A 25,392-nucleotide genomic window follows, 5' to 3' on the forward strand; every position below is an offset into this window, starting at 1 on the left:
AGTAGCTTCAATACTAAAAATATGCTGCAAATATGCTGCAAAACAGCAACAAGTATCTAGAGTGAAACTATTGAGGATGACAGAACAGGATTACCTTGCTGTGACAGGCTTCAAAGATGTTACTCTTAATGATGCTGCAGTGCTTCTGTCCCAGGGCAGACTTAAAAGGCTGATCTGCACACAGGTCTGTCATGTTTATATTTGAGCAGGTGCTTGTTATTTTCCAGCTATTCCCAAACTCCTGGATGCTCATCTCCATAGACTGCCCTCTGGTTGTGAAGTCATTCCTTGAGCGGCCATCAAAGTCCCCACAAAGACCACAGACTTTTCCCTGTGTGATTGTGTAGGCACAGTAAATGCTTTGGTTATTTTAAGTGCAGCCCACTCTTTGACAGAAATAAACTATAGAACCTCTAAAGGCAAAATAGGTGCAAGTTTCTAAACAGACGGCAAAAAATGGCTTAGAAATAGTCAGACTTAAAGTGACAGAAACACTCCTAATGTGTTACCAATACTTCTAGCCCCAAATATTCTGGAGTATTTAATACTGACTGAACAGTGCAATGAAACAAAAGATATGGCCTGCTTGCTGCTTCTTCTTGTCCACTAAACCAAACTTTTTGCAAAACTAAAATTATAACACAAGCCTTTGTTTCCAAGCCCTGCTTTTCAAACTGTGGCTCCAGTTCTGGATGCATAACTCTGAGTTTGAAATCATAACTCCCAGTCCACCCCCTACTTACCTGGAAAGATGGTGCCACGTGAACAACAACAGTAGTCTTTTGGTCCCACATGAAGTTCATCCCTTGATTTGTTTCAATTACAATATAACCTCCTCTGAGGTCTACTTTGTAATTTTTCTCAGCTCCTGGATCAGTGGCTATCTCCTGAATTCTTCCTTCCAAGAGCCTTATTTCGCTGCTCTACAAAGGAACAGATACATTGCATGGAAGGAAATCAAATAGAAAATTCAGTGCAACAGCACTGGCACTCTGCTTCTCATTCTTTGTCTTATTCTTTTGTCGTCTTCACACTCTGTCTTGGTAGATCGGTGAGCCACAGTCACAGATGCACAGAGCCTATTCTCACAAATGCACATACATAGAGTGTTGTTGACTCCTTGCATCTTTCCCCTCATCCACAGAAGTGTTCAATCCCTATTACCTAAGCCTTTCCCAACTTCCCTGCCTTAGCCTGCTGGTGGTTTGACTTCCATAGGTACTCTTTAGTGCAACTGAGATGGAATATAAGAGAATGATACAGTAATTACTACAAAATCAAGACTACAGCGCCTTGGTTATAACTAGTTCTAGACAAACCTCAAAAATCAATGTGATCTTTAGGGAGCAGATGGAGTGTGACTTCCCACAGGCGTTGTTCTGAATCACAATCCGGAAGGTGCCAGCATCCATGTTATTAGGGCAAAAATCCTTAGAAAAACAGATAACATTCGATTAGATCTTGTCAGGCAATTAGACCAGTCGTAAGCATTTTCAGGAGCTCTAAGTGAATGACACTCTGATCTGACTTCTTCATTCACTAAAATTATAGAATTTTGGAAGAATCTGGTGGAAGATGATCTGGTGGCAGATGCATATTTGACCAGGATTTTCAAAAAGAAAAACTAAGGGGGAAAATTAACTTGTCATAGTAACAGTCCAAAAAGATTTATATATATTTTCTTAAAATTAGCAAAACTAACTGTAATTTGGGGATGACAAAATATCTCATTGAGGGCTGTCCTATTACATGCAGTTATTATATATGAGGCTCCCTCATTAACCTCTGCATGCTTCTGTCACAACAAAAATCTTGTTGGAAGCACATTTAATCACCGCACCAAGTCCTTTCCCTCGAAAATGCTGGAATGCAGTAAGGAAAGGGCAGTCCAACCAAGCAGTTAATTATTTGGGATCACACAGTGCCCTCTTGTGTCACTTATGAGAGTCAATTCGCTTTGTTTTATGTGGAAAATCTCACTCTATAAGCTTTAGGTGCAAGAGGAGGAGAGTAGGCTCTGCTCATCGGTTTGGCTATTTTGCATGGGAATGCCTTTTAATTACCCAGACTGAAGCCTACGGTGTGGGCTGTGAAGAGCTTATGGATGGGAAATTGAAAATAAATTGATACCTGAGCTAGGATATAGTCACAGTCTCCCAGGAAATCAAACTTCTCCCCATCAAAGCTCATGTAATGCCCGTTTCCATACACAGTGCAGGTTCCCTTGCAGGGATTGTCCGTGCAGTTCCACTGCCTTTTGTTGCAGGTGCTGGGAGGCAAAATGCAAAGAATAACAATGTTTGCATGAAACATTGGCTTTCCTTAACCCCAAAGAAGGGCAGAATAATTAAGAGGTTTGTTGTTTGCAGGGCTCTCTCAACTGTTCTAAGATCATGCCATGAGATGCCATATCAATCAGAAAGTTCATGTTTACTACCCAGACACATTTGTTTCATTCACATGTTATTTCCTTCAAATATATTTTAAATAATTGAGTCATGGCAGCAGACAGTGGGGGTTTAGGAGTCAGATTCAGGGTGAAGGACTGAATATTTCAGGGATAATGAGGGATGATGTAGTTACAGTAGTGTGAACAAATATTATCTCTGTCTTTCCTTGGGTCTAGCTGAGATGGAGAGAGTTTTTTTTCCCTCAGCAGCCGTCATAGCGCTGTGCTTCGCATTGGCAGCTACAGAGGTGTTGGTAACAACCCAGTGTTTTGGCTACTGCTGAGCAGCACTCCCACTGCATCAGTGCTGTCTCCTGAGGATTCTCCCCCTCACCAGTAGGCTGGGGCATGGATAAGGTTTTAGGAGGGGTCAGAGACAGGACAGCTGTCCTGAACTAGCCAAAGGGATATTCCAAACCATGTGATGTCTGCTCAACAATGAAAGCTAACAGAATGGGAGAATGGGGTGGGAACAGAGTGGTGTATGTTTTGATGTTTGTTTTCTGAAGGCCTACTCCTTGGAAAGTGGGCTGGACATCACCTGCTAATGGGAAGTAGGGGATATTTTGTTTTCCTTTTCTTCTGCCCACAGCCTTTGCTTTTGCTTTATTAAACCATCTTTATTTTGACCCATGAGTTTTTTTCCACCTTATTTTCTCCCCAACCCTGTCCTGCTGAGGAGGGTAGTGATAGAGCAGCTAGGTGGCCACCTAATGTCCAGCCAAAGTCAACTCACCACACCTTGACAAATCTCACCTCCAGTTCAGGAGGACTGCAGACAGAAAATGTAGTTGTTATAGCCCTGACACAGAGACTGCATTTTTTTTTCCCATGTGTGTCCTCTTCTAATTAGAAAACTAAGCCCTCACTGCAATAAAACATCTTAATGACTCTGTGACACCAACAACAGCTTATCAGGTTTTGAGTTCACATGTTAAACTTGACTGCCTGTACCAATGGTGATTAGACCAAAGTGTTTCTAGCTCTTATTTTCTGTGCATCCATTTGGTAGAACTATACAGTCTCATCCTTGCTAAGTAACGGATAAATATTCAAAGCATTTTACCCACCATGATGAGTAATAACAGTGATATCTATGGCACCAGGAATTTGAGCAGCTAAAGTACTAATTTATCTTGAGAACTACACATCTGGAAGCACTGCAAGTCTCAAGGGAGGACCATTGCAATTCCCCTTTGACTAAATTCAGTCATTTTCCAGGGTTCAGCTGTGCCCAATACACACAGTTGTGTCAATTGTCTCTTATGAAATGAGCAGCCACACACCAGCCACAGTAAGGTTGGTGTTTCTCGTGGGGAATCAGAAAAGGATGAAAATTGTTTGACAGAAGATATTGGTTCTTGTTCTTCCCAAGTGCAGGTTCATGCAGCATGATGTAGAGAATTACTTCCTCTTTTATTTTCACTAGCAGCCCAACAGCTCTTATGATGAAGAGGAAGGCTTCAAAGCACACCCTGCCCCATGGGTGCACTGTGGACTGACAATTCTAACAAACTTTGCTATAAAACAAGACTCCCGTGGATAACGTACCATGTGTTGCAGTCCACTTTGATGGTTTCCCCGGGTTTATAGAAGTGTCCTCCATGAACACATGGGCACTGATCTTTGGGAATACATCCACCACTGCCATCCAACACCAGTCCATCAGGACACATGCAGCCAGAAACACATTCTGTGACATACTGCACATTAGAAAATATAGGAGAAGACAACTTGTTAGCGCACAGAAAGAACAGGGAGCCAGCAGAGGTGTGCTAGCTCTGGATGCTAAAGTTTTGGATTTTTTTAAAAACTCCTGAATTGCAAGCTAGTGGAAATCATGCTACAAATATCACAGGCACGTTGTTAGCTACAGCTGCTGTGTTATCAGTGAAGCAGTTGGTGTGTGCCCAGCATGGCATGTTCCTATCAGTGCTTGATAAGAACAATCCTACATGTGCAGCCATGCTGTGCTGTGCCCCTGCTGGGAGCTGAACTCCTTACACAGTGCATGTCCTGTGTCTTGCAGCTTTTCTGACACTCTGATCCAGTTGCTCCAGGACCTGCAGAGCTGCAGTTGAAGTAATACATAGGAGCTGGGCAATCTGCAGTAGGAGAAAACATGTCAGGAAGGTAATTTAGAGAGAGTAATAAGGATGCCATCAGCAATTGCAAAACCAGCCAGAGGATTTCAGAGGGCAGCAGGTGTCTATCATTTAAAGTTTCTAATAGTTTTGCTTCTGCCCAATAACAGTGAAGCGAGAAGAAGGCAGATAACTTCTAAGCTTTGGGAAATATCCTCATCATCCAAAGAGTCTAGTAAATCTGGTGACATCTTAAAAAGACAAATGTTATCAATAACTAACACATTTCAGGGAGCATAAAAAAATGTTCAGAATACTAAAATGTTAGAGAAAGTGAGAGATAACACAGAAAAACATTATAAATACTGCCTGACACCATAATGCCATTATTTAACAAAATCTCACCTTTTACCAAGACAGTTTCTCCAATGCAGTCTAATCTTCCTTGAATGCATTTGCTAAAGAGATTCCATAAAACAAAACAGATCAGGTCTTTGCACTTTTCTCCCTCACTAGCGAGAAAGGCACTGCAAAGCTTCACTTGTCACATGAATAACAAATTCCTATCAAAATGAATATTTGTTACAGCTATCAGTTTCACAGACAGGAATTACCATCCCCAGAAGGAAGATTAAAAGACTCAGCTCTTAAAATACTCTTCCTTCATCTGCCACTGGCTTATTGTGTGTTTTCCTTAAATCAAGTTTTTCTAAGCACACATTTTCCACTCCATGAGATAAGACTAATGCTTTCTTAAGTAAGAGATCTCTTAAATTACTAAATGAATTTGTGATTACAAAATGGTCTAGAATCCTCAGTTGGAAGACAGCTAGAGAGAAAACATATAAACATCTAAAGATAGTAAAAAAGCCTTCCTCTGGTAGTTGTTTCCATTGCTGCCCTAACGCAGTTGAAAATGAGAATAATGACAACTGTTTTCAATGCAGATGTGAATTAATTACACTATTTTTAGTATCCTCCCCCCCATACCCCCAGCAGTTTTTCTCTCTCTCTTTTCTAAAAAAATAAGCTTTAAAACTGAGAATTGGGTGAGTTTTTTCATGAACAATTTTTATTTTTTAAATAGTCTGCAGGATGGTGTGGTGTTCACTTTGCTTTTTCATTTCAAAGCCTGAAACTCCTCCAAGACTTCTGTCTTCTAGAAAACTTGCTCCCACTGTTTGTGGATATTTTTTACATAACAATGAACTCGGCAAGAGCTAGATTACAAATATTATTCTACTTAACATGTTTTCAGGTTCTTGTTTGCTAGCAGAAATATGGGATCTTAACATTTGTTGTGGCTGCACTTCCTGCCAGGGGAAGATACAATCTAGAAAAATTTATTCCATTATTTGAAATTATTATTGCCATTATTTATTGCCATTATTCCTAACTGCAAAACGATGCCGTTCATGGATTAAAGCAGAGCCTTCCCCCATGAGCCCTGATGTCCCCAGGCACGGAACAGCCTTTGCATCATCAGAGCAACTCACCACATGAGTTTATCCTCTTGGAAGGAGTTGCCAGGCTGCACAATCTTGCCTTTGTAGTAGCAGGGGCAGTCATCTGGAGCCACACACTGCTCCTCATCGTTAAGGTAGGTGCCCTCAGGGCAAGCACAGCCCTCCATGGGCGCGATGCGGACCTTGCACAGTGGGTCAGGCTCATCCAGCGAGCGGCAGGACTGGTTACAGTGCTTCACACTATAGTTATAAACCATAGTCTCAGGACACTCCTCAGAGGGATCTTTGCAAAAGAAATAAAAGGGATGTATGGCCTTCTTTGTGCAATCATCTCTCATGACTTTAGCATGCTTTTCTGCACACTGGTAGCCATAAACGTCCTTTTATCAAACAACCAGACTTTGTCTCCCAGGGTTCTGGGAGAATCTATTGCATAGCCTGAACGATCTGACACTGAACACTGAAACAGTCAGCAGGGTGTATATTTTTTAAATTTTCACAAATTCCTATCTTATGCCAAGAACTGAAACCAATAACTTCTAATTAATTAAAATTTTATTTTCTGACCTTTACTAATGATTTATTTGGCTGGGAATAACTTAAGAAATGATCATATTTTGTAAGAGTCAAATTTTGACATTAAATGGCAGTGACAAGGAACTCTGCCAATTGGTTGATGCTACCAAGAAAAGGGTGTTTCAGTTCTCACAGATGTCTTGTTGTCATCCTCTGAGGAAATGCAAAACAACAGTTTCTAAGATCTCTGGGAGAACCAAACAGGTAAATACCAAAATCTAAGGAGCTCAACTAACCCTGTAAGACAGTAAAAAGCTGGTTAATTTTCACAGGCTGACAGTATACACCACCATCAAAGCTCTGCCATGAAATCAGCAGTAGTAATCCATAGGGATGACATTAAGTTTTGTCAGGAAACATCACCCACATTAAGGCTGCATTTTTCAAGAAAGTCTGGCATCCAGATTTCTTTGAAATTCAGTTAGACCTGGGGATCCAGATGTCTTGGGCCTCTTTCTAATTCTGCAGATTTAACCCTGCAGTTGTTTTTCAGATACACATGGATGCACTAGAAGGTACAGGGGTGTTGATCATGGGCACCTGTGCTCATCAACTTTGCAGCAATGCTAGGAACTTATCAGCAATAGGTTCCATGCTTAAAGCTCTGTATGATTTTTCCATGAGCATGGCCTACTTTTTTTGATTAGTTAGTGTGCTAGGCTTGTGTACATATTCAAAACCAGCAGCTCTATTGCCATAAACCAGCTGGTTTTCTGGTCCTAGCTGGAGCAAACAGAATATCCCATGTGTAAGTCAGGCAAGCCACATTCTCCTACTTTTTATTCTTTGAAGATACAGCAAGTGGTATTTGTACATCCAAATAGGCCAAATTAAAACAGACATTAATAAAGATGTTGAATATGAATTTACATCTGTCTCAATCATTAGCTATTAATACAATAAAATAATGTGTTTACTTTCTCCCTTTAAATTTTCATAGGGGAATAAGATCACATTTGATAAAGTGAGACTGGTAAGAGAAAGGTTATTTGATTGTAGTGGTCATGGTCGCAGGAGTGACACACATCTAAGATGACAAATCACAACCAGAGGCATGAGTGCAGAGAACATGAGCATACCAAAGATACCTTCAAGCTAGCTTGCACAGGGAGCGCTAGAAAAGCAGTGCTAAGACTGCTCACCCCAGTGATCCACTGGGCAACCAGAAACTCCAGTAATGGCTCATGCTTCTGCTAAAGAGTGTGTAACCGGCACGCACAGGGTTCAACTAGCAGGACTTGCTTGTTTCATGCACTCTGCTGTCTGCAGTGCAGACATCTCCTTGGGATACAAGCTGCCTTGGATGCTGCCTGCAGCTCGGCAGAGTGTGGATGCAGCTTCAGGAGGGGGAACAGTTTTTCTAACCCTCGCAATGGGACAGAACACGGAGTGGAGGTTGTGGCCCATTTAGTCTTTCACTCATGAACAGTGAGTCATGAAGAACCTTGCTCTTATCACAGCCATGTTCCCAAAAGATTATTTCTTAAATAAGGCCTAAAATGATTGTTCTGATTAAACCATTAGCATTTTTTCTCAAGGTTACTGTACTGTTTGAGTCAATATTACCTACTGTGCCCTAAGAACACAGATTTCAGCCAAACCCATGCTGTGAACCAGTCTTGATTTGCCATAAAAAAATGTCAGTAATTCTATGTTGGGAACAAAGCTTTCAATAAACAGTGTCTGTGTCTAGTGCATAACTCTGCAGGATTCTAGGACAATTTACTGTGGACTACACTGTGTTCCTTTGAATTATTTCAGCACAGGTTTGTGAAATTGTTCTTATCGCAGTCTTAAATGCCTCTGACAATGCATCACACCAGTTACATTGTTTGCCTCTATTAAGTATCCCAGCTGGCCCCTAAGTCAGGCAATTAAATAGATCATAGCTGCATCAAGCTCCAAAAACATAATCATTGTTATGCTGTCTATTGAGATGTGCAATTAGTCAAGAAACCCATACATCTATTTTTCATGTTGACAGAGGCAAATCTCACTTGAACTATTCAACCATCAATGACAACATGGGAATGTTGAAGCAAAATTCAGAATCCAAGATTGTGAGTTTTATTTTCAGATCTTATGTCATCTTGCAATAAGTTCTGGCAGTGCCAAAGGAAAATACATACATATGTGGACTCTGAACTCAGGATTTGGTGGCAATGTGTATGTCCAAGAAACTTTTGTCCGTTTTTCAGGTAATCCTGAGCTGAAAATGCCTTTAAAGATTTTCATGTTCTCAGATATCACCAATATATATTTATTGAAAAAAATTACTATTTTACAGTAACATGGGAAAATGTGGTTAATGAGAGTGATGTCATTTGTATTGTCTGGGACAAGAGGACTGAATGTAATGCAAAAAAGGTATTGGAATTAAAATACATGGGGAAGCCCATGTGTTCAAAAGTAACCTAATTTCTAACTAAACCTAAACTAAAACTAACCATAACCCTAACTTCTGTTTTGATCTGAATATTATACCTTGCACTATTTTGCTTCTCAGAGTACTGAATTCACCTAAGAGTTTACACAAGGAACATGCCTTGTAAGAACAGTAAGCAGTCACAAACTGAATTTTATAGAATAAATGCTTATTCTGTTTTTCAAAGGCTCTCTAACGCAATGGCTAAAGACAAAATACACTGACTGCCACAAATGGGGCTGTCCTGAAGCTGTTCCCCCATATCCCATATTCCTGCCAGAGGAATTTCAGTTCACATACCACAGACACCCTGCCTCCAGCCCTGCAGGGACACGCCTGCTGAAGCACAGTCTCTGGAGTAAGTAGAGAGCACGCTGCAAAGTGCAACTTCACTCTTCTCAGCATTACAGGTGTCATACATGCATTTCTAAAGGACAGAAGAAAAGGACATGGGTATTATTATGTCTAGCTCATAGGAGAAACAGGAAAACATGCAGAAATTCAAAAAGCAGTCAGCCAATATCTTTTTCAAAAAGTATTCTTACCAATGAAACCTAATATCTCTAAGAGAAAATGTATGCTAATGAAATACTATGCAAACCTGAGAAGTAGCAAATCAGTTACAGAAACTGCAATGGCTTTATGTCTAATACTCATTAAGAGATAAATATTTAAAAAGATAGAGCCACCTATAGTTCATTAAAACACTAAGAAATGTCTATACCAGCCTCTCATGAAGATGTACAATCTAGGACCTTTCAAAATATATCATCTGAAAATATTGCACAATGATGCCTGGCACTTTGTGTACCGATCTAGTAAGCAGATGAGATGCACCCAGTGACATGACAGGTGCATGACAGCAGATGGTTTATAGAGAGTCAGTCATATGTAATGACATTTAAAGAACTAGTTATGTAAGTATAGCTGGAATTTGAAGCCTGAATTCTTTTAACTGTGTGTACTGTAAAAAAGAACACAGATATATCTAGTCACTGTAGAGCAGTAGGATCATACTGGATAGACAGTGATTTATCCTGCCATTACTGATGTTGTGGAGAAGGCTTTCACAAATCATGGTTTAAAATCTGATGAGATCAGCAGGAGTAACAGACAAATCTATAAGAAATGCGTTATTACTTCTCCTTACCTGAAAATTGCAAAATCCTATTTTATTTATGGTTTACATGAACTATATATATATATATATATATATATATAAGAATATACATGAAGTATATATAATTTTTTTCTGGGAGAGGTAACACATAAGCCATATTTGTAAAGATACCTGAAGACATATTATATTCTAGGCAAAATTTCATACTCAGGTATTTTCTCAGTTAGTTGTATCACACACACACACACACATCCTGCAGGAACTTTCTGTGTTTTTGTAGGAACTTCTTTGCCATCCTCATAAATGTGGCGGCTCTCTAGCTCAGACAGCTTTCTCAGCAGCATTATAGAGCTTTACACCAAGAGAACATGTGGGCAGTTTTATGCATTCAAAACAGAGGGAGACTAACAAGACTCAAAGGTAATAAATGAGATATAAGCTATTCTCTAAATATATACATAGTCTCTCCCTAGATGTGAATTTTGAACCAAGTCAGAGGGAATCCATGGGGCTGGTAAAACTCTCAATTCAATTCCATGCAGAAACACTGATTCTGCTAGTCAAACAGTGAATAGCTTCCACTCTTTGAAACTTTGAAATCTTGAACTGATCTTTTTCATTTTGCTTCTGAGTCATGAAACAGAAGCCAGTGATGCCAGCCAATTATTTCTGGGGCTGTTGCCAAAAAGGCCCATCTTGCACAAACTCTTATTTTATTTTTTAATTATCATCAGTGAACTTCTTTGTGACCAGTCACTACTGTAACCTATTTCACTCCCCTAGGCCAGACCACCTTCATGTGGGATCAGTCTCTGGACAAGATTAAACCACCCATTTGGAGCAGTGTCTTACCTTGATGTACACAGAAGGGTCTACCACAGAATGGCAGGCAGCAAACACACTGCTTGTATTGGACAGAAGAGCACACCAGTGCTGGGCAAATTTTTCTGAAGTGGGAAAAAATATCATTATCCATGGTCACTTAAACTACATCACTGTCTGAATCAATACTCTTATCAGGTATCGTATTGTACCAGAATGTCCTGAAGTATTTAGATAATGCTGGATGGAAATACAGGTCATTAACTTATTAAAGGGATAAGCATAGTTGGATGGATGACCAGCCATCTTCCTAAAATAAAGGTTTCACCTTCCAAGTATTAACATTATTACTGCAGCTGGATTTGCAGAACATACACACATTTTCATTGTTTTTCATAAAACTTTCTTAATTCTTTACAGCCAGGTAATTCCTTACAGTCAAGCAATAATATCAAACACGTAGTAATCATTGAGCTGTGTGACTGTGAGCTGCAGCTTTAATTACATGTGGCAGTACCTAGGAGAGGTCAGCCCAAATTATATATATCCAAATCCAGTCACAGTGAAAAATCAGATGGGACACCTAGTACAGTGCAATGCTTGCTTAACTCAGCACTGTTGATAACCTCCTTCTCTGGACTTCAGCACAACTGTAACAGCCTAGACTGGATGAAGAACTTGCCAAAATACTGGCAACCAACTGTGCTCTGCCCTAAACCTAAATTGCTGTCATTGATGCTGTGTGTGCTTTTCAAGTCATCAGTGAATGTGTTGGCTCTTTCTCCATTAGTGCTGACTTTTTGTTTTGAAAGCAAAGCTACCCTCTTAAACACCTTCAAAACACAATATTTTTTCTCTAGTAATAGCCTCAAAAGCAGAGGGTTTTGATGTTTATGAGATTTCTAAAGCTTTTTTGATTATCCATCATGTGAAAATTATTTTGCACTGATAAGCCAGGGATGAAAAGCCTGGTACCTTTATCCACACTGTTTGAACAAGGATCTTCAAAGCTGTCCTCAACATCAAAACAGCTGGCTCTAGTTTTCCATGAGTTACCAAAAGCAGAAGCTGAATCTTCGACAGCTCCGGTGACTGTTCTGAAGTCATCAGTCTGGATGTTATTGAAATTGCCACAAAGACCTTGTGTGGGAGGCAAAAAAAAAAAAAAAAAAAAAAAAAAAAAAAAAAAAAAAATCACTAGATGCATGAAAAAAGGAATGACTTCTACATGAACACTCTTAGCTCTGTAACGGATCTAGCCTGAGAGAAACCCATTTTCCTTCAGAGACTTCCTGATGTTCCCACAAATAAGATAGGACCCTGTGTTTAGAGTGTATTTATTATTTTCCTGCATTACAGTAGCACTTAATGATAGCACAGGGATTGCAACTGCTTAAATGTGCTTCAGTAAACACTCGCAGACAGCGGAACGTCTTCCCCAAAGACTTATAAATAAAGGAAATGGCAAAAGAAAACAAAATGGGTCAGAGGGACAGGGTGTTATCCCATTGCACAGACAGGAAACAGAAGCACAAAAATCTTAAAGGTTGTAAACAGGAGATTGGTGGCAAAACCAAGAACTTAGTCTGCACTTCACATGTCTCTGATGAAGACCTGTTTAAACAGATGCACACACTAAACATCACAGAGATTTTCTTCAGCACATTGAAGGGTTTAGTCTTATGTGTCCTACCAGATGTGCGATTCTGAAAAGAATGATCGACTGTTATGGAGAGCTGCATTACAGGTTTCATTTGTACTCGGATCTGCACTCCAGCTGAGCTCAAGATTTTGATGAAAAATGTAGATTGTCTGAAGATGATGATGCCATCTAAAGAAGAAAGAGAAAAAGAAAAAAAATTATGTATGTACTTGCAAATCTTTACAAAGCTGAGTAAATGGGAACTTCCATTTCCCAGTGCATGCAGTAACACAGGGATTCCCAGGGAATCCCAGACCTAGTATCCACCTAACAGTGATTAGGATCACGTTCTTTTCAGAGAAAGGAGCAGGAATCCCTCTGCAAATAGATGTAGGCTATTGTGCAAAAGGAGTGAAGAAGGGGGTTTACCTTTTCTTACAGGCAGCTTCACAATGAAATTGTTCATGTAGATATTTCCACAGGAACATATTTTTATAGTCTGCAGGGAAAGGAAAAAGGCCCACAGTGGTGAATGCATATGACGTGAGACAGACAAGAGCAACCTTAATGAAGACAAGCTTCATTAAGCACTGAAGAGTTGTGTCTTCAAAACCTCATCACCTCTGGGGTCAATGTAACTCAGTGTCCAGACACCAAACAAGGATGTAAGGAAAATATAAGTGACCTCCTATGTAGCTCTTATTAAAGACAGTTACTCACCGTTCTTCCTAGTGTGACCAATACATTCTTTAGGCAAGTCATTGTCCTTGAAGTCCCACACTGAACGATCTCCCCAATCACCACGACTGTGTCATCAGTGTTCTGAGAAGACATGAGAAAGGTATTTGCAGACAGTGTAAGCATGTTATAGGCTGGGAATTTGAAGACAAAAAGGTGTCACTGAAAGGCTGAGAAGGAGTAATGAAAGAACTGGGGTATTGGATATCTAACTGCAAACTATTTCATTGCCAGAATCAATGATTTCAGTAACTTTCCTTTGCACTCTTTTTCCTTGCTATCAGCCTGTCTAGATCTCATTTGCAAGCATTTACAGATAATACAATCTTTTTGCAGAAATTTTGGCTCATCCACTTCCTTTTTACAGTCACACATGAAGAAAACTTCATAAGAAATGCTTGAATCAACACTAATACATCCATTAAGAAAATTATTTAATTAAAAAGAAAAGTGCAAGTATGTTGAAGCTGCAAAACTTTGAAGCTAAGTATCAGCAATTCACTTGCAATCCATTGCAAATTCAAATATTTATGGTGTTTAAGGCTGAGCATGTGTTGAAGTGTTTTGCTGGATTGGTGCCATTTAATTAAATTAAGTCATATAAAGCTCCAGCACAGTTTAATGCCTTGTGCTACTCAGGAAATTTAGGAGTGAAAAGAGAAATTGCTCGTACCTTAGCTAAGACATAATGACAGTTGCCATGAAAATTGAACCTCTTATTATCGAATGTTGTTATATGGAATCCTCCATCTATGTGGCAACTTCCAGAGCAGGGCAGAGAGATACAGCTCCAGTGGCCTCCTTTGCAAGTACTGTGCAAAACCCAAAAAACAGCCATTAGAATAAACACAGTCCCAAGGGAGCAAAGGTGATACACCATTTGAATCTGCACAGATGTGGCCTCTTTATATTTTTAGCTCGTTATCTTGGCTTCTTATAAAAACCCTGTGGATGGAAGCCCCTTAAAGTGTGAGGGTTGAATTCCTCTCCGTGAGAGAGTTAACTGCACTGGGCATTAGGCTGGTTCCCTCAGAGACACACTGAGATGGGAAAGCAAGGTCTAAATTGTTTACTTGACTTTTTAAAGAAAGAAAGAACCCCTTCAAGCAGGATCTTGCAACATCTTGTGCGACTGATGCAACTGTTCAGCAAGTCACTGATGTGATGTTTCAGCAGCTAATTGTGAAGGACCTGAGATAATGAGCAATTCTCACACCTCTGCACACAAGAAGAAAACAGTCCAGCCACATAAGCTTGGGCTTTGAGAGTAAATGAGAATGTAGCAAGATGGGAACCACCCAAAGCCCATTAAGTTCAATTACTCAAAATTTCTGGGATTTGAGGTGCATTTTCTCAAAAAGCAGGATACATTAATCCAAAGGGGTTTGCAGAATGTTTGGCCATGCACCATACCACATTTCATTCCTCCCTATAGTAAAGCTTTAACTGATGGTCAAAAAATGATGTTGTGTCACAGGAGCCCAGATAACACATACAGAGGAAGAAATAAAACTGTTTTGAGAGTAATATACCTAAGATCTTATCACCTTTCACCAGTGCAGAATGAAGATGGGTTCAAGCTGTCAGGTTTTTTTCTAAATCAATTCATTCTCAAAGATCAGGATTTCTGAGGTTTGGCCTTCAAACTCAATCTGGCCTTGTGGAGATCCAGATGTTGTGGCAAGTGCCACTTATTAACATGGTATGGCTTCTCATCTCACTCTAGTGGCCAAAGTCTCTGAATTAATCAGTAAAGAATCTCATTTTTCTATCTTCTGAAATCTGAAGCTCCATCTTCACATGCAGTTTCAAGTGAGGATGGGTAATAACTATGTGTGCTTGAGGAATACCTCTAAGTTTTCCTACACTGTTGAAATTCAGAGCAAGGTTTTGAATTGTTTTTTAAGACAAATTACAAGAAAAGATTAAAAAAAAAAAAAAAAGAGAGAGAAAAGAGGGAACTACAGAATGCAACTTGTCAGTGTTTTGAAATAAATACTTCTGCCTTGTTAGTGCAATCAAGACCACAACAGTACCAGTTCTGGCAGGGAGTGGAGTAAGTTCCTCCAGATGAGTAGACTTTGCCTTGAAATGTACAGGGGCAGCTGTCTCTGGGGATGCACTTCTTGCTGCTGAGGTCATCAAGGATAGTTCCTGTTCAGACACAATGGCTAGTTAATATTCCTTTGGTGGGTCTGGGAAACAACATCAAGGAAGATTAGAATACAGGAAAAAAACTCTGGAGTATTCAGCATTTCTTAAAATGAATGGGATACTTCTAAAGGAAAACACCACACCAGGCCCCTTTCAGATGTTAATGGATGGGAAATATTTCTTACTAGAACTCAAATGAAAGCAATGCAAAACGCAAAGAACATTTCCTGCTATGAAATTTTTCACTGTGAGCAGGATTATCAAGTGCCAGATTGCAAGGGCGTGAGCCAGTTTCCATCCTTTTCTAATAGTGAATCTAAAAGAAATCAGAGCCTCATCTTAGACTATTTCATGTGCAAATTTACACATGCACATACCTGGAAATGCTTTTATGTTTTGTGTCACTTAAGCTACAGCAAGATTTAGTGTCATAGCAGGGAGGCATCTCATGAGACATTTTCACCTGCATTCTTCCTGTCTAGAGAACACCTCTTCTCCTTCCATATGGTCTGCACCATTTTTTCCCTGTCTAGTTCTCAGAAGTCTTTGCCTCCCTTCTCCGGTTTCAGGATCTCAGCTCTTTAGAAATCTGACTCTTCCAAGAAGAAAGTTGGTAAATTATGCTAGAAGAAGCAGTTTATTTGTTGTGTGAAGTGGTAAAGAAAGGTAGCAACCTGCCTTTTTGTCCTTTGGTGTGTGTGATCATTGGCAGAAGAGAGCTGCTTACCAGGAGGACAGAAACAGCCATCTGTACATGGGGCTTTACAAATCTTGCTCCTTTCTGGATCTGCACATGTGTCAGCACAGGAATTTCCACATTCCATGTACTCCATGTTGTTTGGGCATTCCTGATCTGCAAACCAAAATGGAGTATGTTACTGAAGTATTTATAAGATCTCTCAAACTGTTGTGTCACTTACCCAACCCCTTCTTCCTCCTTTCCTCCATATCTTGTTTGCAAGACTTTCTATCCAGATATGTCATGTTTGTTTAAGCTCTTAAAGGAATGTTTTATGGCCACTTTTACTTTATCTTTTGGACAAAACTGTGCTGCTGGGAAATATGAGCTATTTCACATTACTGTACTAGCTCAAGGTTGGGTGAACTCACAATACAAGCAAAGAACACCAGAATCATTTAGGGAGTCATAACAGTTTATTTTTGCCTGAAGCATCAGTTCTTCTGGCATTAATTTGCTGTTCCAATCCACACCAGCAGTTTGGGTGAACTCCCTGCAGCCTTCCCCCTGGATTTAAAGAGATTTCCTGCTCAGTAACTGGACTACTGAGCATGAAAACACAGGGTAAGATAAGTACGAACATATTGCTCTTCTCAGTAACTACTTGTGTCTTGTTGTCACCATGTTGAAATAAGGCTCTTCATGATTTAACTGTGCATAGTAAAATTTAAAAAAAAAAAAAAAAGGAAAAAAAAAAGAACTCAAGGAAACCTAATTGTAAGAAGGAGGTAGGCAATATCAAGGCATAATTCTAATTTAAGGAGCAAAATCAAGCTTTTCTGTTAAGAATGTTTGTGTCAAAGTACTTTCACAGATTGATTCAAGGTAGTTACCAGAGCTCCTAGCTTTGCTCTGATGGGGTCAGAATACTTGCGTAAATGTCTAACCTGAAATAAATCTCCAGAGCAGCAGCAACTTACAGCAGAGATCTTTGGTCCTCCATTCCCCAGGGTCTCCCTTCCTCAGGACACAGTCTCGAGAGTACTGATTTAAAGTGCTGCATATGCAGCTAGAAACCAAATCAGAGTGAGAAGAATTAACTGCACAGTGGCACATGTCCTCAGCACAGGTCTCCACGTAGTCATCAAAGGCAACCACTCTGGGGCAGTTTCCAAAACGGGACATAAGTTTCTTGCATCCTTTTTTCTATTTAAAAAAAGAAGAAAGAAGAAAGAGAGAAAGAAAAGAAGGGAAAGAAAAGCAATACTTGACATTTTACCACCTTTTAGGATTTTGAATATACACCCCAAGTTTTGATGATGCCATTCCAGGGTCACAGTATAATTCAAGTTGGAAGGGATCTCAGGACATTATCCAGTCGAACTTTCTGCCATGAAGTCCTTTGCCTTGGACTGGAAGCTGACACTCAATTAGGCATTTTCCCAAAATCTATTTCTTCAACACTGTATTAGGATATTTTTTCAGCTATAAGATCATCATTTTGCTCAAATTCATGTTTAGAGTTCTGAAAAATTCAGTTTAGCACATGCTCCATAATTAAGATTTGTTTCAACATCTCTTCAACACTGTAGGTCAGGAGGGTTTGCACTACGTGGTCCCACACACTTACATAGGTACTGCACCTATTGTTTTTCCTCCTGGGATGTCTTCCAGTGTGGTCATCTGGGCTCACATCAGCACACTTTTGTGATGGATCCTCTACTTTGTGGAAGTTCCCAAACTGTCTCGGATGCATTTTATACCCTGCAAAAATCCCCAGATCCATCTCAGTAACTTCCTGCAATTCTTTACGTCAATTAAAGGGCTATAAAAATGCACTTAGTCTTTGGGCTCAAGGGCAGTATGCACTTCATGAGATGCCCAAATTTAACCAGCATCCATATTTTATAGAGGATGACAGCCTGATATAGCCTTCTGCTGGGCTAGAGTCAGGAATCTGGCACAGTTGTATCAAGGCCTGTTGTCAGCCCAGACGTTTAAAATCATGTGAGACTCTTGAACTTGGTGTTAGTTCTGATCATTTCCAAAGACTTCTCTTTGTTTGGGGTGTGTTTGATCTTACAGAGTTTTCTGTTCACATGTATAACAGTCATAGAGGTATTACATAAAGGGATGTTGTTGTAACTTTGGATTCAGCCCTGCAGCTGATATTCCAGGATGAAGGTTTCTTTCCATCCATACAACCTGCTGCAGGATTATAGGCTCAGCTATTTGCAATATCTGAAGGTGTCAGTGGATGGCACCACAGTTTCTTCAAAGACAGTTTGTGTTTTCTCTGATGCTTTCATTTCATCCCAGAGGCAAAAATAATCACACAGAGAATGATTAAAATAGAAGAACAGAAAATGCACTCGTGCATTTCCTTAAAGTATGTTACTGTCAGTGGGGAACCTGGCAATATTGCTGCATGATAGCCAAGCAATTAATTTTGGTCAAAGAGGTTGGAGACTCTGACAAATATGAAAAGAGCAGAAAATCCTAAATCATCTCAGAACCTCTAAAAATACATCTCCTGTATATGGAAATGTTCATGTCCCTGTCAGGAAATATGAAAGCCTGCTCAGAGGAAACAGGTATCAAGTTTCATGTCATGTATAAGGAGGTCTATTCTGGATGGAATATGCTGTATTTATGACCTACCATCCAAAATCAAATCATTCTTCTCATTGCCATCATAGTTCCCACATAGACCACATACTTTCTCTTTATATGTTTCTTCCAGGTCCAGCTACAAAAGAGGAAACACAGGGTTCAAAGGCTTTTCCCCATATTACTTGTTACAAAGTGATTCACAACAGAAAAGTGCAGTGGCAGAAATGCTCATTCCCAGTTTGTAGCAATCTCCTTTTCTGGTACAAATCTTTCATAAAACTTATCTGCAATCTCCTTTTCTGGTACAAATCTTTCATAAAACTTATCTGCAGAGAGACTGAGTTCAAATGGAAAGAGAATCCTCCAGCTCTTGTCATCCTACCCACTAAAGAGGTAACTGAAACATGTTGAATAGTGGATTAATCCCTGGACCAGTGTCTCCCAGTAGAGAGACACGGATATACAGACATTTGGTGCATCTTGCAGGGTACCACAGCTCCTCTTTGGGCAGGTCAGTAACTGTGCTCTAATGCTTGATGCTGTAAAGAAGCGGCTTCTGATTGACTTTTAGCCATATATAATGGGTTTTCTAGTCTATAAGGTGATGGAAAATTTTATGGCACTTCTAGGCATGGGTCTGCCCAGCATTACTTGTTTTGCCCATACTTAGTGGAAATAAACAGCCAGGTTAGCACACTATTGCCTTGCTGGATGAAACTTTTGCACCTTATCATTCCTACATGCTTGGGGAGCAGTACTGGTGTCGCTCAGGTCCACCAAAAAAGGCAGCGCTTTTCCTACTATTGTGTCCACTCTACACTAATGTAGAGATTAACACTGCCTTTAACACTTTAGGTATTAATCAGTACATGGGAAGAAGGAAAGCAAATACTTGAATAAATCAGATTTTCAATATCACTTGATTACTTCCTGATATTTTTTCTCTCTATTCACCTTTTACCCTCTCTATCTCGCTGAATGGCAAAACATGACACACAACTTCCATTTAGTTAATCTCAGTCCCGATTGTGAAGGATAAGTGTTCACTCACAAAAACGTAAATGCACTGTTGCAGAAGAGGACATTTCAGGGTAGATGTTTAGAAGAGAATTCCCACATAGCATGGCTTTGGAGTGAAAGGGGCCCAAGTCAGAAGTGGTCACACAGATTAGTTTCCCACACAAGATGTGTGTGAGACAGAGTAGCAGGGCAGAGCTGAAGGGCTGTGTTGCTGCCAGTACCCCATGGAGCAAGGAACTAACTACAGAGGTGTTATATCCAGGGTTGACCCTTTTGTCACACAAAATTATCTGGAAGTACCATGGGATTGTGCCTCCATGTCTCTGCCCTGTGAAACTATTCGGTATTTCTCTGGATATGGATAGAGTTTATGGATAGACTGATACGTCCCTCCCATAATTTCATATATCAACACAGTGCCTGCACCCATCCCTGCTTTTCATTACTGATGAGGTTCACCAGGAGGAAAACAACTGACTGTTCATACTAGGAGAGTGTCAGCCCAGTTCCACTTGAGTGTCAGGCCCAGCTTGGAAGTGACTTGGAAATAAGTACAGGTGTCCTCAATCAGAATGCTCTTCAAGCTGAAAGGCATGGAAATCCTGGAAATTCAAGGGAAAAAAACAGGTTGCAGCAAAAAAAAAAAAAAAGAGACGGATTAAATCCTTACGAACATATAGGGAGGAAAACTAGAGTTAAAAGGAACTAAATAAGACATGGGAACACTCTTTGCAAGGTCAAACTTCATCCACACAATGCATTACATAGTCCACTGTGACCTTTTACCAACCTTAATACACAACACCATTTATTTTAGTCTTGTGTCATTGCTACATCAGCCACTCAACTGATAGAAAGCAGCCAAACCCAAAAGTTTATAAAGAGCAAGATGACAATATTGGGAAAATGGCCCTCCACATGAGGGCACTGCAGGTTATCATCCTTCCAGGACCTCCTTGATATTTGGGATTCACAAACAACTCTGTTCTGTTACTCATGTTCTCATGCAACTCAGACCTATTTACTTTTCCGTCTTACCAAGGCAATTACCATTCATTTTGCAACAGCCTAAAAACTCAGAAATTCAGAAAATGTCTAGAAGATAGGAGATTTCTTGCCCCTTTGATTTAGGAGACACATACGGGCTCTGGTGCTGTAATTACAACAGGGTGGTGCTATTCTATATTTGGCTGTTTCTAGATGGCTGTCAAGACAGCCCATATGCTTGCAATTTTCTCTCCAACAAGATTGTGAGGGGTTTTCCAAGAGTCAAAGGTTGCCTAGGCCCTTCATAATTATATGTTAGAAGCAGAATTCTGCACTTTTAATGAGGACTGCCCTTAACATTGTGCTCAATTTTCAGCTATTGTTGTATACAATTTTTACTTATGGAATTTTTTTACACCTCTCTTTGCAGTTTCCTTTGTGGTTCATTTTTGAATTGGAATTAAAGGTGTGGATTTTGACTTCTAAAAATTCTGCCTTTTCTTATAAGAAGATCCCTGGGCAAGTTGTGATCTGAAAAACAGTATAATATTTTAGACCTAACCTATCTGGAAACAGAAAACTATTCCTAAAAGAACCATCTGTTCCTGAACAGCAACATAAAACAGTAGGGTTAGTACCACAGAAATAAAATTCTGAGAAAAAGAAAAACCACCAAACTTCTACAAAACCTAAACTTTTTACAAATTAAGTGTTGGGGTTTATGTGCTTTCCTCCATCCCTCCCTCTCAAATCAAAGGAACATTAAGGAAACCTCAAAATACCTTCTGTTTTTCTAACGTACAGATTGCTCTCTGCCTAACTTGTTGGTGTTGGTCCCTGGGATGTGTAGTTTAGTTTAAATGCTTCTTGCCTTCTCAACCACTACAGGGGGTACTCTTCACTACACCCTGTTCAAAAGGCCATGGACATATCATACACAGCCACGGCTTTCCAGCCAGACCACCTAACACACAACTATAAAAATACAGAACAAAACACCAGTACAGCCTTTACTCACTTCTTCCCGTTCACTGTGATTCCCGTCTCCTTCACCTCCAGGACCACTCCATCGATGGTGACAGTGAAGTAGATCAGGAAGCTGCTCTTGGCACTGCGCCTGATCTGAATGTTAAAGTCCTGGTAGCTGTCATTGCAGTGTGAAGCGAAGACGTATGTGCAGGTTCCAGGAAAAGTAAACTTTACATGGTCAAATGTATGGAAGTGGAAATTGCCCCAGGTGGCACATTCACTCTTACTGACAGTAGAGACCTGGACTAAAGAAAAATCATAGCAGGGGAGCTTAGAAATTCACCCCATGTGAGATGTTTGCCCTTTTTTTGTTGAAAAACATTAAAGGGGAGATTTTCAAAGGCAAAAATGATAACTCCTGGAAGATACTAGCCTGTGGGAAGCAGTTTCATCTCACTGAACTTTTGAAGTTCATGACTTTTGAAGTACAGAGGTACCTGCAATGGGAGCAGATTAGCCCAGTCTCCTTTGAAGTGAACAGTGAGAAGCAGAAGAGGTTCAGCTTTCTCATCTTACATATGTGCCTAGCAAGAAGATGCTGAAAACCACATCCATCTCTCCATTGTCTAGAAGGGCTGTGTCTGTATTTATTCTGGAGACATATTTACACTGTAGATATCCAAAGTGAAGTGAGGAGAACCCCTTTCTGGATGTCTAAATCTCATTTAACTCAGGCAAGGCTTTGTATTGAGTGCTTTCCAGAAGATATCACAGGTGGCACGAATTTACAGCAAAGCGGCAGCTGCTGATCTCAGTTGTTGAGGCTGAAGCTACCAGCTTCAACTGTTGGTTAAGAGATATTTGGTTTTCTTTCTCAACCAAAACTCATGTTTTGGACCTCTAAATTGTACCTCTGTCAAAGGTATAGATACGTACTCTAAGGGTAAATAAGACATTACTTCAGAAAGCAATTTTCACACTACTGAGCTTCAAAAAGTAAACATGAATCACCTTTAATTAAATTATATATGCTTGCTGCAAAATACTTTCAACATTTCTTCTGAAAGAATGACAAATGAAATGGGCAAATTTCTTTGTGTTGTTCAGGTAGCATATTTAGAAATATCAACATAGCAATGTCCACTACAGATCAAATCAAAAACAGTTACTCATTTACTCAGCGAACTCTAAAATATTATTGAATATTCCTGCCTAAGAATCAACAGGGAAGAACTGAGAAATTCAGATCCTTATGTCATAAATGTGCAGCCCAAACTCAAGTGCCTTGTAAGTCCTTGCAGAAACAGCTTTTTTAAGGGACTGCTACTGTCATAGGTGGTTGCAGCACTGAAGCGGAGCAGGCAATTTAGCACTTTTCTACACAGTAGCAAGGGCAAGTGAGAAAGTTTGTCTATCCTGGAAGTGAAATGGCTGGAATTACTAAGGCAGCAATAACTGATACATCAACTGTGTATTATGCAGTTGGAAAAAAGTGTAAGACATTAAAAATCAAACCAGGAGGTAGCAGTCCAGCAGACCACAAAAAATGTGATTCCTGCTAGTGCAGCATTTCATACTGGTCAGTCAAGCCTAGCTGGTGGTATGGTAAGTACTTCTATGAGGAATACGTGTGGAATGTGTTGAAAAGGGTGTCACCATTTTCTCATTTTGTTTTTTGGTGCAAACTGCATTCAGAGGATCTCCTCTTCAAGATTAGTCTTGGAGATATAAGACAGAAAAACATAAGACATAAAACAGTTGATACACTACCTAGTAATGAAAGAAATAAAAGTAAAATACTTAAATGGTTGACAATAAGGATAAAAATGTACAGTGTTTAACAGTATCTGGCATGTCTACAGCTCTTACATGAATATGTTACACATTTTCATTTGTCAACTCTATTTCTCACCTATGGAGAGGCATATGAGAGCAAGTAATGTAAGAATTAGATTCTTTTCTTACCTATCTGAACTGGTTCTTTGCCCTTGCAAAAACTCCAAATTAGGCAGAAGATCCAAAATGATCTCCCATTTTTTATTTCCATCTTGCCATGAAGTCGTAACTTGAAAATCCTTTCAGGGAAGTGTTTTTTTCTTGGCTTCTAGGCAGATTTTTATAGTCCAGGAGTTTGGCATGAGAACAAAGCATTGATGGCGGGGTCCCTGAAAGGTGGAGCTTCATTAAATTTTCTTTCAGTCATTCATTATTAGCACCCAGAAGCCTCCTCTCTTTCAAACATGACAGGTATCCAATTCTATCTTGCTTTATGGGGACAGAGAGCTGTCTGTTTCTAATTTCTTCCTTTGAAAATAGTCCCCTCGTCCTCCTCCTCCTAAGCTGCTATTTCTTTGGCAGCAATAATTTTCATTTTTTTATAACATCTAATTAGTTACAAGCAATCACTGACCTTTTTCAGAGTTTTTCTCTGTCTTGCACATCAGCAGAGACCCCAGCACAAGAAAATGTGTTTATTGCCTCTATCAGCTTTAATGGCAACTTCTAAGTAGAGAAAAAAGTATTATCAGGTTAAGCATAATGTATGGTTTATTAAGAGCAAAATCTTTTGGCAGGAGGGCATTGTCCTCTAAGACGTGTATCCAAAATATCTTACAAAAAAAAGGCCAGATCTACTGCTTCAATAGACCAGAAACAAAACCGAAAGTGCCAAAATTCTCACTTCAACTGCACAAATGGGATGTAATTTATTCTTTATCCACAGGTGGTGGATTCTCCAAACATCGTAAAGTAGCAGTGCCCAAGTCCCATCATAATATAGACCACAGTTCATTCCTTCACCTCCTCAATCACACTGCTGCAAAAGGGTCCCTTGGTGCTCTCTCAAAGTACTTTAATACTCTACCACATACCCGTAAAAAATCCACTGAGTTCAGTCATGAGCTCTACAGCCCCTTGTAGGACATCCTGCCAGATATTTTGATATCAGTAGTTTTAGAGTCCCTTCTAGAGATTTACTTACTTTGTTGACGCAAATTGACTTTGCATTTCTTTTCCTCATCTGTGCCATGGGGGAACTGCTGCTGACAAGAGAGGCAGCCTCTCACCTAGTCCCAGCAAATCAAACATGGATAAGAGACATTACCACGCTTCCAGCTGCTCTATCCCCTTTGGGAAAACAGTAAAGCCTGAGTGATTGCCAGTAGTTAAGTGGGTACAAATACAATTTAAGGTGGACATGGTTTTGTCCCTTCCTGCAAGGCCTCAGGTCAAGCCTGCCCCATGCACCCATTAGGGAACAGGGATATGAATGCCTTTTATCTGGTTGTCAGGCAGCAAGCTGGGCCTTGGGAAGAGGGTCTTGCTCACTGCTTTACCAGGCTTTGTGCTATTGCCAGAGTGGAGTGTCCCAAAGCTGGCCCACTGCTCCCGCCAGCTGCTGCCCTACACAGGCACCAGGTGCTTTGCAAAACTTCAGGTGACAGCATCTGCCAGATGAAGATTTGCTGCTGCCCTTGCTCCAATGAAAACTCGGCACCACCATGTGTGAGCATTGTGCAGGACATGAAACAGGAGTTCGTGTTACCCCTTTGCCACTGTCCGTGTCCCATTAATTCCATTGTCAGTTGCACCTGAGGCAGGGCACTGCTGGGAGGTAGTTCTTGAAGCCCTGCCATTTTGGCTGGAATA

General features: G+C 40.1%; 1 protein-coding gene across 1 annotated transcript in view; it reads right to left on the reverse strand.

Moving 5' to 3' along the window:
• LOC136292272 (mucin-5B) overlaps nucleotides 1-24,166 on the reverse strand; it is a 43,674-nt gene extending 19,508 nt beyond the window's left edge. Inside the window, exons 1-23 of the mRNA XM_066187744.1 lie at nucleotides 23,710-24,166; nucleotides 21,794-22,049; nucleotides 20,276-20,390; nucleotides 18,817-18,904; nucleotides 17,786-17,919; nucleotides 17,136-17,361; nucleotides 16,204-16,329; nucleotides 15,359-15,476; nucleotides 13,996-14,134; nucleotides 13,305-13,406; nucleotides 13,014-13,083; nucleotides 12,636-12,773; nucleotides 11,918-12,082; nucleotides 10,973-11,067; nucleotides 9,301-9,427; nucleotides 6,030-6,282; nucleotides 4,939-4,991; nucleotides 4,454-4,554; nucleotides 4,001-4,152; nucleotides 2,131-2,269; nucleotides 1,320-1,430; nucleotides 744-923; nucleotides 95-331 (exon numbers count right to left, since the gene is read on the reverse strand). Of these exons, the coding sequence (XP_066043841.1) occupies nucleotides 95-331; nucleotides 744-923; nucleotides 1,320-1,430; nucleotides 2,131-2,269; nucleotides 4,001-4,152; nucleotides 4,454-4,554; nucleotides 4,939-4,991; nucleotides 6,030-6,282; nucleotides 9,301-9,427; nucleotides 10,973-11,067; nucleotides 11,918-12,082; nucleotides 12,636-12,773; nucleotides 13,014-13,083; nucleotides 13,305-13,406; nucleotides 13,996-14,134; nucleotides 15,359-15,476; nucleotides 16,204-16,329; nucleotides 17,136-17,361; nucleotides 17,786-17,919; nucleotides 18,817-18,904; nucleotides 20,276-20,390; nucleotides 21,794-22,049; nucleotides 23,710-23,791 (3,207 nt within the window). The 5' untranslated portion in view covers nucleotides 23,792-24,166. The remainder of the gene's footprint in view (nucleotides 1-94; nucleotides 332-743; nucleotides 924-1,319; nucleotides 1,431-2,130; nucleotides 2,270-4,000; nucleotides 4,153-4,453; nucleotides 4,555-4,938; nucleotides 4,992-6,029; nucleotides 6,283-9,300; nucleotides 9,428-10,972; nucleotides 11,068-11,917; nucleotides 12,083-12,635; nucleotides 12,774-13,013; nucleotides 13,084-13,304; nucleotides 13,407-13,995; nucleotides 14,135-15,358; nucleotides 15,477-16,203; nucleotides 16,330-17,135; nucleotides 17,362-17,785; nucleotides 17,920-18,816; nucleotides 18,905-20,275; nucleotides 20,391-21,793; nucleotides 22,050-23,709) is intronic.
• Nucleotides 24,167-25,392: the final 1,226 nt, after the last annotated feature.

Source organism: Chamaea fasciata, unplaced genomic scaffold (genome assembly GCF_029207755.1).
Source record: "Chamaea fasciata isolate MVZ Bird 193981 ecotype frontalis unplaced genomic scaffold, bChaFas1.0.hap1 SCAF_7, whole genome shotgun sequence".
Taxonomy (NCBI): Eukaryota; Metazoa; Chordata; class Aves; order Passeriformes; family Sylviidae; genus Chamaea; species Chamaea fasciata.